Source organism: Cetorhinus maximus, chromosome 14, assembly GCF_964194155.1.
Source record: "Cetorhinus maximus chromosome 14, sCetMax3.hap1.1, whole genome shotgun sequence".
NCBI lineage: Eukaryota > Metazoa > Chordata > Chondrichthyes > Lamniformes > Cetorhinidae > Cetorhinus > Cetorhinus maximus.
Genome location: NC_135892.1, coordinates 99,486,497 through 99,501,709, shown reverse-complemented (window position 1 = coordinate 99,501,709; position 15,213 = coordinate 99,486,497). Strand labels below are relative to the sequence as shown.

Here is a 15,213-nt window from a genome sequence, read left to right as displayed (position 1 = left end):
TGCCCTGATGATATGATAAGACACTATATAAATATGCAAGCTCATTCCTTCCTTTGCATTTTAATGGAAAGCGTGGACTGTGGTGCTCGGTTTACGCTTAAGAATTTTCCAGAAAGCACATTGAAAAAAAAATCCAACATTTGAAGTTTGACATGAGACACCTCAATCCTTAGTTACTTGAATCAAAAAAGTGAACAATACAAAATATATGAGAGAGGTGAAAGTGCCACCCTAATACCAGTTTGTATAAAAGGAATATTTTATTGATTAAATACATCTAGCGCAACAACTCATTACAGGTTTACAGAGAATCCCTGGTATCTCGGTGGGGGGGGGAGATTCAATTCTTCCTTTTCCTCATGACTGATTCCTCAGCTGGTTGCTGAGGTCTTGAAGCTCCAGAATCATGTTGTCCATTGTTGTTTTCTCATCAGCTAACTCGCTCTGTATTTCACCTGTAGTAACGTCGGTGTAAAGTTGCTGTAATAGGTAAGGGCAAAAACAAAAGAAAAGATGAAACAATAGAAATTTAAGGACCAGTTTAATGAGCAGCTATTTCTAATCCGATCCCTTAATCTATCTTTCACACTTTGTGCTCCTTACAAACATCAGCAGTGGTTACAATTAGGAAGCAGCATTAAATTTCATCAACGTTACACTGCCAAATAGCTATCAGCCAGCACCACAGCTGGGTTTTTAAATAAATGTTGATGCTTAAAACTGATACATCTGAAAATGTGTTACTTGAATAGTCCAACCTTTTATAAAACAAGACCTTGCTTTTATTTCTGACCCGCTCAGGTGCACCTTGGGTAAATGTTAAGCAGCTTGAGCACAAGAATGCAACAATGCTTCACAACTCAACCCAATTTTCACACCTAAAAATGCTGGCACCCCCAACTTAAATCTAATCACAAATACAAAAACAAAATACTGCAGATGCTGAAAACCTAAAATGAAAACAGAAATTTTGCAGGAAATGCTCAACAGGTCAGGCAGCATCTGCTTTTCTTTAATCTAGTCACAAGCACACAAAAGCTCTGCGAGTTTAAGCTTAAAGGTCTCACTGACACAAGAAATTTGCAAGATTGAATCTGAAGGCAACCCTGGAGTATTATCGACCTACTGTTCTTTGTTGTCAGAGTTGCATTTATATAGCACCGTACCCTGAACCTCAAAAATGGCCCAAGGGGGCGCTTCAGGTAAATTATTTTGAAGCATAATCGAGGCAGAAAAAAAATAAAGGCTTCCCTCCCTGGCTCCATCGAAATGAACGGTCAGCAGCAAAGCCAAACAGTACCTGCTGGAGGCATCGGCTACCAATTCTGCTATTTTGGGTCTGGCAGTCAGCAAGATGGGACCCTGAGCAGGACTCAGAGCTCAGCAATAGTCTTTTGGTAGTACAGAACTTGAGTATTGCTGAAAAAAAAATCATTTTTTTGAAGAAACCTTTTGTCTTGCACTCATCAGGACAATTCACAAGAATACCAAATGTAAAGGGAACAATAATTTATACTATATGCGAAGAGAGTGCTGATTGGTTGGCAAGTAGACTCTGATTGGCAGTGTCCAACATTAGATGTGATTCTGCGATTGGCCACCATTTGCTAAATAATCCTCAAAGTGCTAAGAATTACGCTGACAACCAATTTAAGATTGTCAGTTGGGCTCGCAAGTGTGGCGTGTACTGGAAGTTACGTATATTAATACACAGGGCCCTGTTCTTTGCAGACAGAAAGAACATGTACACACATTGCACCTGTTTCAGCTGAACAAAGTAAGTGACAGCCATTCGCTGGTTCATTCCTCAGGGCAATGCCTTGACCAGAGTCAAGCTGCCTAGTTTAAATTTCAAACAATGATTGGCAGTTAGCTGTCAGTCACCATCAACTGGTGCATTCTCCATGGCAACACCTCTATCAGAGTCCAAGACAAAAAGCTTCGACAAAAAAATGTCTATTTTTTTCAGCAATGCTCAACGGTGTTTTTTTCCAGTATTGCTAGGCTGTATACCCCTTGCCCCAACACCATCAACAATTTTGAAAGGCTGAAAAGGTAGCGGAATCCATAATAAAGTTACAATTGGAGCAACTTCATGCTCACAGTCTCCACTGTGTAGCTAATTTACTACAGGGCACAAATCACTGTAAAAAAAAACTCTATACGATACTGGAGGAGAAAAAAGATTATTTTTTATTCCAAATGAATCTCGTATTCAGATCCATAAAAATGGAAGAGTTGAAAATACACTGCGGTTACAGAGTGAACTGCGTGGGAAACGGGGGTACAGGAAGTCCATTGATAAAATGGTTCAAAAGAGCAGAGACTGCTATGACTTACAGGGCCACACAAACGCTGTGCTGTACAGGAAAAGTGAACTTTGGTTTTGGAAATTCTCATTAGCCAAAAGATCCATGTAAAATCAATCCTAGTTGAATTACTTCCCCCCCAGATGGGTTCTAATTTTGTCCAAGATAATTTTTTAAACTGATGTGGATCAGAGTGGATTGCGTCACAAATGTTTGCTTTTCAGTCCGTGTTCTATATAAAGTCAAGCTCTTTGTTCTATACCGAGTTATAACAAGGACCAGCAGATAGATAGTTACAGACAGGGTTCCATCAGCTTCCGAATGATGATTCAGAAGTAAAGCGAAGGTCACTTTACACAATAAAGCTTAAAACTGATGGGCCTAGACTGCCAATACCACGAAGGTGAAAGAGAATAGTGGGTGCAGACAGAAGAGCCCACATTTCTAACTAGTACTAAACGGCGCACACAGGGCTACAAGTATTTTGCTGAAGCCTGCACAACGATTGTCCGTGAGGATCTGCTTTGGCAGCCCCACCGTCAGAACATCAAACGTAATCCTATGTAGCTCCTTGATTAGGCACCCTTCTCAAGGAGAAATACCTAAGCTGGTGATCTGCAGGTCTGCTCCAACTTTAAGTAGAGATTTACTAATTAAATTCTGCCATGGAGCAGGAAAGGAAAAAAATTGACCATAGGCTTGGCGGGTAAACGCCATGTCGTATCAAAGCTTCAGTGTAGGGGTCACTTGAGGGCTGGAAATGCCCGTGGAACTGCATCCTGGCAAGAGTAACTTCATTCAGGAGAAGGAAGAAAATAAAATGGTAAAAAATAAATAAATAAAAGAACACTTGAAAAAACGAAAGGAAGCTTTTGCTTTTAAAGATTTGATGAACAATATTACAAAAGCTAAGTTTTCTTGGGGAGGGGAAGATAGATGAATATTGGGTTAGAATAGGTTTACAAATGAAGGATGGCTATCCTGGCAGCACCTCCCCATTTGTAAAACAGATGTGCTTCTGAACTAGCTTGTAAAATGCTCCTGTAATATTCAAGACAATAAATGTGTCAATATTAACCACAATAGCTTCCTTTGTGACCAAATGGGAAAAAAATTCAATGAAGACATTTTGTTTCCAAATAACAGAGACATTTATGGGGTAATTTTAACCCTTTGATAACAATAGAGCAATTTAGTTTATATTTTTAAACATTAACCTTCCTCCCCATCTCTCTGATTGTATTAATGAGAGGGTGGACTGTTGCCCCCTTGCTCCAAAGCTTCTAAGAATACTACAACCAGATGTATGCAAGGATAGTGCAAATTGACATATCTCTGAACTTCCCAATCCTTCTGGAAGGCATTGGGCTCTAGTCAACTTCAAAGAAGAGGACCAAGATTCAGTCTCATTGTATAGGGAAATCACTTGAGCCAGCCAGTGATCAGCCAATCAATCCCAGAACAAACTACCATACCAACATATTGGGCTCTGGGATGCCTGTTTTGTACTACACGGTTAGCAATTTTCTCCTTATTCTGAGAAGACTGCAAACCAACTTCATGGTTTGACACAATGGTCTGGATATTAACAGGGGTGGGTTAAGTATGCAGGAGGGGAAGCGGAGTTAGGGATGGGGAACCCAGAGCTCTAGGCTTTCCCCAAAACACTGTGGAATTTTAACGCCAGTGTACATCTTATGTACATGACAGGTTCCCTGCCAGCAAGTTAACCTGGTTGACAGGCTTGGCTTCAGGCAGGGAAGATTCCAGAGCAGGCTGCAGCAGTAGGTAGGTCAGATCTCTGAATATGGGGGACTTTGTATGGGTAAGTGGGTGGGTACTGGTAGCAGTCCCTCCCCGCCTGGCCCACATGCAGTGCTGGAAGGGCGCTTGCCTCCTCCCCAAATCTATACCGCCATCCCTCCAACTGTCGATTTTTCCCCAATGCCGAGGAAACCCAACCATCCGCTATAAAACCTGCAAAGTTGGTTAACTTGGAGGCAGCTGGCCTCATTGAAGTATTTAAATTGCCAACGCGCCTCCTGGGAGCAGGTTGGCACCTCCCCACCTTGTCCACTTCCATTAAGCCCAGAAGAGGGCGGTTGGAGTAGAGTTTCAGGTCATTAAAATTTAAACATCTGATCAGACCCTGACCCATCTGTTTTTGTGCACTAAAATGCGGCCCATTCCGGGGGGGGGTCCAGGATTCTCAACATTACAAGTGTCTAGGAGATGGGATTTTGCAGTGGGTTGGTGCACTCATTTTTCCTTCTTGTGACCTAAGCTCAGTTCCAAGTCGGGCCAATAGAAAAATTTTGCCTGATCTATCAAATGCACAAGGTCCTAAGATAAATAACTTGGGTGGTTTCACTTCAGATCCTAGTGCAGGTAGGTCCTCAGCAGAATCTTGCCCACTCTGAGTATAAGGGGGGGGCGGCCCATGTCGAAAATGAAAATATAATTTCTCTCCCAATGCTGGCATTAAAAGTATATTGTTGAGCCAGAGCATTTACATGGCATCTTTCACATCCTCAGGATGTCCCCAAAGGCTGCACAGTCAACAAGTGTGGTCACTGCCGTAATATAACAAGAATCCCACAAACAGAAATGAGATAAATAAATAGACAATCTGTTTTGGTGGTGTTGGTTGAGGGATAGCTGTTGACCAGGTCACAGAATTATATAGAAACGACAGCACGGAAACAGTTTCTACGGATGTTTATCCTCCACTGGAGTAGTAGCTCTAATCCCATGTGGCTGCCTGTTCATATATCACTTTATTAATTTGTCCTTCAACTATCTACCTAACCGATGTTTAAATTTTAACATTATCGCTGCTCAGTTGCTAATTCTGCCAGTGTGTATTCCACGGCCTCACAACCCACTGTGTAAAAGTTTCTCCTGTTCTCTGCCTTTAATCTATCTATCCATGTCCCCTTGTCCTAGGTCTCTGTCACAAGTATGTCTAAAATAGTGCATAATATTCCAAAAGTAGCTTCATCAGCAAGATGATATAAGGGTAGATTATCTTGCTTTTTTTCTCTTCCTCCCCCCCACCCCCTTTTTACAATCAGATATCCTAATGATGCCTTGGCTGATAACAGTTATGCACAGATGGAAAAAACGGAATCTTTCCAGACCCTGTGTATTAGTTTCGACCTGTTCTCTTCAGCTCATTCAAATCATTTATCTGAATCCCTTTGCATAGCACTAATGAGATGGTGTCAGCATTAAATTTTATACCAGCGGCGGATGCTTTCTCCCTTATCTCATTTAAGAAACGACGTGCGAAGAGCAGTCGACCTAAATAGGTCCCCTGCAGCAGGTTGCTGCTGTAACCTTCACCTTTCATTTCCTATTGTGAAGCTAGTTTCCAATTCAGTTTGCTCATTTGGATGTTAATCCCATGAGCCTCAGCTGTCTTTAAAAATGTCCATGATACTTCCTCAAAAGAACTCCAAGAGTATGTCCTGGATAGCTTTCTGTCACAAATGTGTTTAGTTCTTCAGGTTTGAGGCATAGCCCACTGGTTGTTGACTATTTATGGCTTTCACACTGTCCAGGTGGATATGGATAAGCCACTTGTAGAATCCTGTTAGTATTTTCCCCTTTAACAGTGTTTGACTGGCAGTGAAAATCATTGAGGAATGAGAAACAAGACTGACTTTTGGACTTAGTGCTCTAAATTAAAGGGAGAGAGGTGGGGGGGGGGGGGGGGGGGAAAGAGACATTTCATTGTAGAGAAGAATGGTGTTGAGTATTAGAATGCTGACACTTAGTGCTATGGATTGGAAAGTAAATTTACTCCACTCAGCTATCAATCGTGCCATGCCATGCATCGTGACACAAAACAGCGGCTGTTATGTCTCATGCATGAAGGACAAAACTGAACCGAAAAGCATCCCATGATATTGATCAATTGCACTGGAAATAGCAGGGTGGAGACGCAACATGTGTAAATGTAGTGCCAGCACCCAGACCTGTGAATGGCAAATTTCACTAAAGATTTTCTATTCCATGTCTCGTTGAAAAAGCTGCTTTAACATTTCTGTTGTTTAGAAAAACATATGGCAATACAGGAAAATACACAGCTGTACAAATAGGGATACACACATACAGCCATTGCACCAGCTACATTTATATAGAGGCAGCCAATTCTGAATCAAACTGATGTCAGACCACCCTCTTGGAGATGTTGCAGTTTAGGTTGCTACAATGGAGAAACAGATGTTCCTAGGTGCATTGTATTGATCGTACACGGGGTACAGAGAAAGATCAGGCAGGAAGGAACAATCACCAGTCTATGTGGGATTCATCCCGTCTATTTAGATCACCGGAGGGAAAATCAAGAATGGTTCCCACACAGGCATGCTATCCTCCCACCTATATTTGTGTATCCAGCACACCCAGATTTAGGAATATATCATCTCTGCTGTGGGGTTATGCTTTGAATATTTTCCTTCTGGAGACCTCAGTGTGACACTAATCTCAATAGTACAACACTGCAGCTGTATTTCATTGTACAGTTGATGTTCTAACTTGTGATATGACTCCTGGATCATAATCATGTCTTAAAATGAAAACTGCCTGAAAACTGTAACGTTACATCTCCATGAAAGATGTAGCACCAGTCCAGAGGAAAGTGACAATGTGGATAGTGACTGCAGAATCACACTTAGCCAGTGATTGAAAATGTCTTAATTTGCTTGGTTTATGCTAGGCACTGTACTGGTAGTGACTTCATTTTCAAGCAGGATCGAGATTACAGAAATGAAGTTTCAGAAACTAGTTTGTATTTGTGTTGGTGAGTGTTGTTTGAAGTTGCACTGGTTGTAAAATTACGAACATTTTAATGAACTGAACAGAGGCTTTCATCACTACTTTTCCAAATGGTAGCACAAACTTTCAAAACTGCTTCCTTAAATCAGGCACTGCCAGAGATTTCCTACATGACTAATATTTCAGAGATGGGACCAGTAATCCATGACTTTTAACTGAAATTCAAATTATCAATGTACAATTATAGAAACTTACATTGAATGAACAACAAAAAGCTGAAGACAAAGTTCCTTCATCGAATTTTGAAATAACATTGCTGGTTTCCAATATATCAATTTGTTTAACACACACCAGTGCTGGATCCAGTATTATGTGAAAGTGCCTAATCAACAGATGACATTTCAATCAGGTATCACACAAATGGCCCACCCTTTTCAACCTGTTAACATGTGAAACTTGCTGGTGGCATAGTTTTTTTTTTAATGATACTGATGTCATTGAAATGTTTTTGAAATGTAGCAGGTGACAAGTGTTAACAAGAATGGATCTCCCATTAATAAAGGCTTCCAGGACAGATAAAGGTTTCGGGAAGCTGAACTGTGGTATCAGTAATCTGGATTCATGAACTGATGATTATTTTTATATTCCAACTTCTAAATAATACCATCACATGGGAAAAAGCTATTCTCGACCTGGAAGTGGTGCGTGAAACATTGCCATTGGTATCCAGCATTGACTTTTTCGTACAGTGGCAGCTCTTGTATTCTTGGCATAAAAGTGGCAGTCTGGCTTAAATGCTTGTAATTCATACAATGTTACTCATCATGCTCAAAAAGGATTGACAGCTCAGCCACAACACTGCAATAGTCTAGAAGCTGGTCTCCAGCATGAATGCACTATCCCCATTGTTTGTTGCCTCAATAGTGTTGGGAGTTTCTAGCCCAGGAGCAAGATGTTCTCTAAATGTTCTCTGAAGCCTGTCAAACAGGGATACCATATTCCGCCCAAGGCACAATATAGGCTTTGCAAAACAGTGCAGTTTCCGAAAGGGACAGCTAGGGTTGAACTAACTCAACGATGTCCATTCTTCTGCCATTTGTTTTCCCCAGTGTAAATCCATCATGATTTCCAAACCAACTTGATAAGTATCGGTAAATGCTTGGAACCCTTAAAGATCTGTGGGAGAGGGGTAACATCAGGTGTTTTCTCTATTTTGAGAAACTGTGATAAAGGTCAAGACCCATATTGTAGAGCAATACCTGAGATATCAGCGCTCATCTAATTCTGGCCTTTTGAGCATCTCCGATTTTAACTGCTCCATCATTTGTGGTCATGCCTTCAGCAGCTTGGGTCCTAAGCTCTGGAATTCCCTCCCTAAATCTCTCTATGCCTTTCTTTTCTCCTTTAAAATATTTCTTAAAATTTACCTCCTTAACCATGCTTTTGGCTATCAGCCCTAATATCACTTCAAGTGGCTTCGTGTCAAATGTTGCCTTCTAATGATCCTGTGAAGTGCCTTGGGGTGTTTTATTGTGTTGATAAATACAAGTTGTTAGAAAAGGACAAAGTAAATCAAGAACTAATGATTTAATTGGTGTTTAGCTTGGTTTTGAAAAGCCTGAATATTGAGGAAACAGTTTCACAGCTCTGAGATTATGGAAATTACGCGATAGAATAGAATGGCATCAATAAAACAGAAAAGGACAGGAAAGGTTGTGACAGACCAAGAGAGGACAAAGGTGTTGGTTGAACTTCACCAGTTTTGGCAGCAATGCTCTAAACTTGGATAGACTTAGGCTTTGTAGAGAGATAGCAGCTTTCAGGGTAAGGACTTATCTGGCACAAGAAAGGAAACCTAACTTCTCAGAGGCATCTTTAGTAATGGAGGAAGTGTGAGGTTGGTGAGATGGTAAAGCTGAGAATGTCAATAGGAAGAAAGGCCTAAAGATGCAACTAATAAAGAGGTGAAAGCTTGATCTGTGAGAAACATGAAGAAACTGTTATTGTGGAATTGGTCAAGTTTTAGACTTGGTTTTCTCAAGGTTGAAAATGAAGCATTATCTTCCTCAATGTGCAAATCTACCTGCAGACAGGCTTAGTTGGTGACATCAGCAAAGGGAATGAGTGTTGCTTTCCATTCATCAGGTCACTGACAAAGATTAAAAAGAAACAAAAGGAAAGTGTACCTTCCTAAAGGGTCCCTGGGTGAAGGTTGTGAATAGTTTTGACCTAATGCTGAGCATCAAGAGAAGAAATTTATTCCTTGTGCATGAGATTGAGAGTGTCACAAATAGGGCTGAAACCAACCACATGCAAGTTATTAAGGCCAAGATCTTAAAAGTTTCTCATCCGCTTTGATTCCATGACCTGTGCTATGGGCGGCAGTTGGAATACTAGCCCGTAGTTATTAAGGGGTCATTGTGGATAGTATGGAGTCTCTTGCTTTTTGTCTAAATGAGCCAGGGAGTATCTAGTACCTTAGGCAGGGATTTCCAAATTTCAGCACCCGCCTTGGGATCAGTTATGAAGATGTTTTATTGAACAAAACTAAAAAAAAATAAGTTTGGGGCGGGCAAGAGGTGAGCTAAGAGAATTCACCTGGAGAGCAACTGATGGAACTAAGCTTGGTGGGGGCAGAGGCTCAGAGCACCAAAACAGACTACCCTCAATAGCTAATGACAGATTAGTATATAAAGATTGGTACCACAGTCTCACCTAGGTGTTAAGTGGAACTAGTAAGTCTGAATCAACACCTCTGAAGTGGTGCAGCAATATCGTTTGCACACTGGTGTGCAAAATCCTGACACAGCAAATGTATATTAGATGCAAAAATTTCAATGCACCGTGTAAACAGATATGTACGTACAGTAAAGTACACAAGAGGCATTGACATCTCTGTCCTAGAGTAGATTCATATGAAAATAATGACAATACGGATGTTATCTGAACACAACACATTCCTGGGTTACAACGTCTTCCAACGCAAGTATTGCAAATGGCTTCCAAATACGATGAAATTTCCCCTCTATTTCTGTTAGCTGCAAAGAGGATTCAGCAATTTAAAAAAACGTAAAAGAGCTTTGTGGTGTTCTACCTGTGCTTTGCTGGACAGGCTACGCAGGCTAAGGCGAGCTGAGGAGAGCATCAGCAGGGCCTCCTGAGGGTTATTCTTGCTTTTACTGCATTTGATTGACACTGCACAAAAAACAGAAAACACATAAAAGACACATTAAGGCACAACTTCAACTGTAGTATTAGACCACTGAACATTATAATGCAATGCTGGAGAAATAAATGTACTTTTCTAACATTATAACTTTGTGAAAAATGAAGAAAAACCCTAGCAAATGACACTTAGACATTTTTCAAAAAAACAGCAAAAGCTTCAGATGTTGGAAATCTGAAAATACTACAAATAGAAAGTACTGAAACACTCAGCTGTTCAGTCAGCATCTGTAGAGAAAGCAAAAAGATCCATGTTTCTTTGATCAGAACGGGAGGATATTACAGATGAACTGCACACCACACACCATCCTGACTTGAAACTCTATCGCTGTCCTTTCCTGGATAAAATCCTGGAACTCCCTCCCGAACAGCACTGCGGATGTACCTACGTCATATGTACTGCAGCAGTTTTAGAAGTCAGCTCATCATTGCCACCTCGAGGGCAATTAGGGTTGGGCAACAAATGTTGGCCTTGCCAGTGACACTCACAACTCATTAGGGAATATATTAAAAAAAGCTTGCAATGAGGATCAGAGCAAGGAAAAAGGCTGGGAAGAATTCACCACATACTCAAAGGAAAGAAAATGAATTATCTGCAGAAGTGATTAAGGGGGAAAGAAATGATGATTAAATGACAGAAGAGAGAATATTCTAAGTTAAAAGTGGCACAATGAGAGAAATTACAGAAATAAGAGACACAAACACGTCCTCTCCCCATCACAGTCACTAATTCACAACTTTCCCCACCTCTGGGAGCGCTGCCATTACAAGCACCGACTGTCAAGAGACAAAATTGGAGTTGTGGTTAAGTTGAGTGTTGCAAAATGCCTAGCAAAAACATTAGGCACTGTTTCCCGAGCTTGTGTTGAGCTTCACTGGAACTGTAGGCGGCTGAGGTCAGAGAGGGAATGAGGTGCAGGATGTAAGAAGTGACCTGGAGAAGAGGGCTGCATGTTTGGCTAAAAGTGAGGGGTATTCAGAAAAGCAACCCGCCTTTTATCGACCCAAGATAGAGACCGCATTGTGAGCAGCAAATACAGTATAAGTTGGAAGTAGAACAAGTGAATTGCTGTTTTGCTTGGAAGGAGTGATTGGTGTCCTGGACGGCAGTGAGAGGACAGTTGTTGCATCAGGTTCAAATCCCACCATGGCAACTGGTGCAATTTAAATTCAATGAATTAATAAAAAAACTTTGAACAGAAAGCTAGTCTCAATAATGGTGACCATGAAACTATCATCGATTGTTGTAAAAACACATCTGGTTCACTAATGTCCCTTTGAGGAGATTTGCCATTCCTACCTGGTCTGGCCTGCATGTGACTCCAAACCCACAGCAATATGGGCGTCTCTTAATTGCCCCCAAATGGCCTAGCAAGCCACTCAGCTATAGCAACACAGGATTTAGGAGGAGTAGGCCATTCAGCCCTTCAAACCTGCTCCGCCATTCATTAAGATCACGGCTGATTTGGTAGTGGCCTTGACTCCACTTTCTGGTCTTCTACCCCTGTAACCCAGTTGCAGCAATAAGGGATGGGCAACAAATGCTGGTTTTGCCAGCGACGCATATATCCTATTAATTTTTAAAATATTGCGTTTTCAGGGGATAACAAAATTCACATAGCTCGACACAGTGAAAGACAGAACTGGGGCCTAGTCTTTATATACTTACAGGTTTTTCTTTACAGAAACACATATGACACATCATGCACCTCCGGCCAACAACCAAACCTTCAGCTTCCGTTCAGCACAGTTAAGCCCCAAATTAATGCCTACCACCTGAATACAATTAACACCCAATTGATAGACAATTAACATGGGAAGGAGGAAGGAGAACAAGTAGGAAGGGTGATGGGGGAGTGGTCTAGAGTGTCACGGAGCGAACAGCTCGTTCCAAATGCTGAGAGGCGAGGGGTAAGGGCAGAAATGGCAGAAGATGATGTTTTCAATATGGGCTTGTTTGGTTCTTGGAATCTACAATGAGCTCAATGAACAGCACTGCCAAATGCAAGTGCATTCTTCACATTTTAATAACTGGCAATGTAGCTTTACTCTAAAGTTGAGGTATTTATGCAATTAGTTATTTAAAAACTTGACAATTAAATCCAGATGACTCCTGCAAGCAATATCTGTTGCAAACTCTGATGGCGACAATACATCGTCAAAATAAAAATAAAACTGCACTATGATTTTATTTCATTTGGAGTTTATTCCAAGAATGAGTCAAGTTCACTGAGGTTCGAAAGCAAAATACTGATGCTGGAAATCTAAAATAGAAACAGCAAATGACAGAAATATTCAGCAAATCAGGCAGCGTCTGTGGAAAGAGAAGCAGAGTTTACCTTTCAGTTGGTGACTTTTCATCAGCACTGTTCTAATTTTATTCTGTTGAAAGGTCATCAACCTGAAATATTAACTGTTTCTCTCTCCATAGATGCTGTCTTCACTGAAATTCTTATGTTTTACTTATTTGTCTAAAACCCAAGACTTCCCGTTTCCAACTCCCGAACATCATCCACCTCTGCCCCAGCCTCAGCTCACCTGCTGCTGCAACCCTCACCCTTGCCTTTGTTTCCTCTCAATTTGACTATTCCAATTCTCTCCTGGTTGGCCTCCCATCTCCCATAAACTTAAGCACATCCACACCTCTGGTGCCCGTGTCCTAAATCACACTGAATCCTGACCTAGTTTGGCTTCCAGTTGAGCCAAGCCTCAATTTTAAAATTCTCAAATTCCTCCAGGACCTCACCCTTCTCTATCTTTAAAAGCTCTTCCAGCCTGATAAAGTTTCCACTTCGCTTGCACTCCTCCAATACTGGCTTCTTGCACATCCCCGATTTTAATCGCTCCACCACAGCCACTGTGCTTTCAGCTTTGGCGTTCTCTCCCTAAACCTCCCCATCTCTCTTTCACTCTTTTGCTCCTTTAAGACATTCCATAAATTCCACCTTTTGCCAAACTTTTGATCATCTGCCTTAATTTCTCGTCATGTGGCTCAGCATCAAATTCTGTTCGATAACACCCCTTTGAAGCACCTTGGGATGTTAAAGGCACTATATAAACGTAAGCTGTTGTCATCTAATTTGGTTTAATATATTTGCCTAATTTGATATGATTGTGCTATGCATCAGAAATGCACAGGATTGTGATCAGATCCCGGAGCACTGGATTTGGCCCGTGTTTTTGCTACTGCCTCAGCCGAGATCAGTAAATGAAACAGGGAGCGTCCATTCATCGTATTAAACACCTTTATAATCTGTTTTGTTCTAATGAAGTCCAAGTCATTCGTCACATTTGCACTTCCTCATACAAGGCAGCATCCTAGTGAATCTGTGCTGTATCCTTTCTGAAGCATCACTTTCCTGTAAACCTGCCTCTTCTGGTCACTTGCCCTTGTATCTTCTTATGTGGCTTAGTGTCAAATTTTGTTTGCTAATGTTCCTGTGAAGTGCCTCGGTACATTGTACTATGTTAAAGATGTGATATGAATGCAAGTTGCTATTCTAATGGGGAACCCACTACTGCACCCAATACTCTTAACAGTGATCATATTATGGGAACTGCATCTTATTAAAGGAACAATTAGAATCCAGGCCTATGGGCCTCATCTCCAGTGGGCCACAATCTCTGATCGTAATCTTGTTCATTTTTAGATGAGAGCAGAACAAAACCAAATTAAATGTAGAACCATAAAAGCTCAGTTAATTCTGGCATCGGCACGATGGGCTGAACGGTTCCTATCATGCTATGTCATTCTGTGATTCTATGAAACTGTCTATATTCTTGGTATAAACTCCAAAATAAAAAAAGATTTGTTTGAAACATTTTTTTGGTTTACTGCTTTTTACATTTACACGGAAATACCATGGCCACTGAATAACTAACCACAGACTCTGTTTGCAATGCGGATGGGGGAAAGAAACATCAGCTTCTTATTGCTGTCTGACAACTCCGACGAGAAAGTGTGCATGTGAGAACACTGCTTGGCTGAGATGCTCTCTATGAAGAGAAAACTTATTCTATCCAGCTCACAGCAATTTTTGAACTGCTTCCTTCAATTTCACTGCTTTGCTGTATGGTGTCTTCATCGAAATAGGTTTTCAAGTCCAGGTTATTTATGTGAGTGAGAAACAGTAATGGTCCCAACATTGAGCCTTAAGTATACGGCCAAAATTAAACGGGTCAGATCCAACATATCCTCACTTGCATTTCTTGCTGTTACACAGGACAGCATAAACAACAGGACCTAGAAGATTAGCACTGATTACAGATTACCAAAAATTGAGCTGGGTGTAAAATTAAGAATTACAGATGCTAGTTACAACTTTTGAGAACTTACCATGTGCAAGTTCCATCGCTCCTTTTGCTACTTCTTTGAAAGATGCAACATCTTTCTCCCAGCCACTGGATTGGGTTTCACATCGATGAGCTTTAACTAGATACTGAAGTGCCTGCAGATAAAAGGAAACATATTAGGCAACATATGAATGAAGTGCAGTTTATTTATTTTTTCCATTACATCTCTACTTCCTTCTCATCAACACCACTTTATTTTCCTTTATCTAAAGGGCGGTGGAGTGGTCCAATGAACAATGATCAAAGTAACCACACAATCAGGATGTTCAGAGATCACTTGCCAGTCAAGGTTAAGCACATCCAGTTAATTATGGAATTACAGTATACAGTTAAATATAGGTTTCCTAATAATGCCTCAGTGACTGCTAGTCAGCCTATAACAACATGTATTTATATAGGGCCATAACTTACTCGGAGTGGCAATCAGCGTCGGATTGCCACACCATGCCCAATTACTTATGCCAAATGTCTACCATGCCTGTCTCAACCGACCTTCCGACTCAGGCCAGGTGAGATCCAAGCAGTGCAGCTGTCTCTGAAACCCCAA

The 15,213-nt window shown here is 41.1% G+C and overlaps 1 protein-coding gene across 1 annotated transcript in view; it reads right to left on the bottom strand.

The window, feature by feature from the left end:
* Positions 1–237: 237 nt before the first annotated feature.
* The window catches only part of ttc27 (tetratricopeptide repeat domain 27), a 180,423-nt gene continuing 165,447 nt past the window's right edge, over positions 238–15,213 (bottom strand). Inside the window, exons 18-20 of the mRNA XM_078556370.1 lie at positions 14,650–14,761; positions 10,183–10,283; positions 238–480 (exon numbers count right to left, since the gene is read on the bottom strand). Coding sequence (XP_078412496.1) covers positions 358–480; positions 10,183–10,283; positions 14,650–14,761 — 336 coding nt within the window. The 3' untranslated portion in view covers positions 238–357. The remainder of the gene's footprint in view (positions 481–10,182; positions 10,284–14,649; positions 14,762–15,213) is intronic.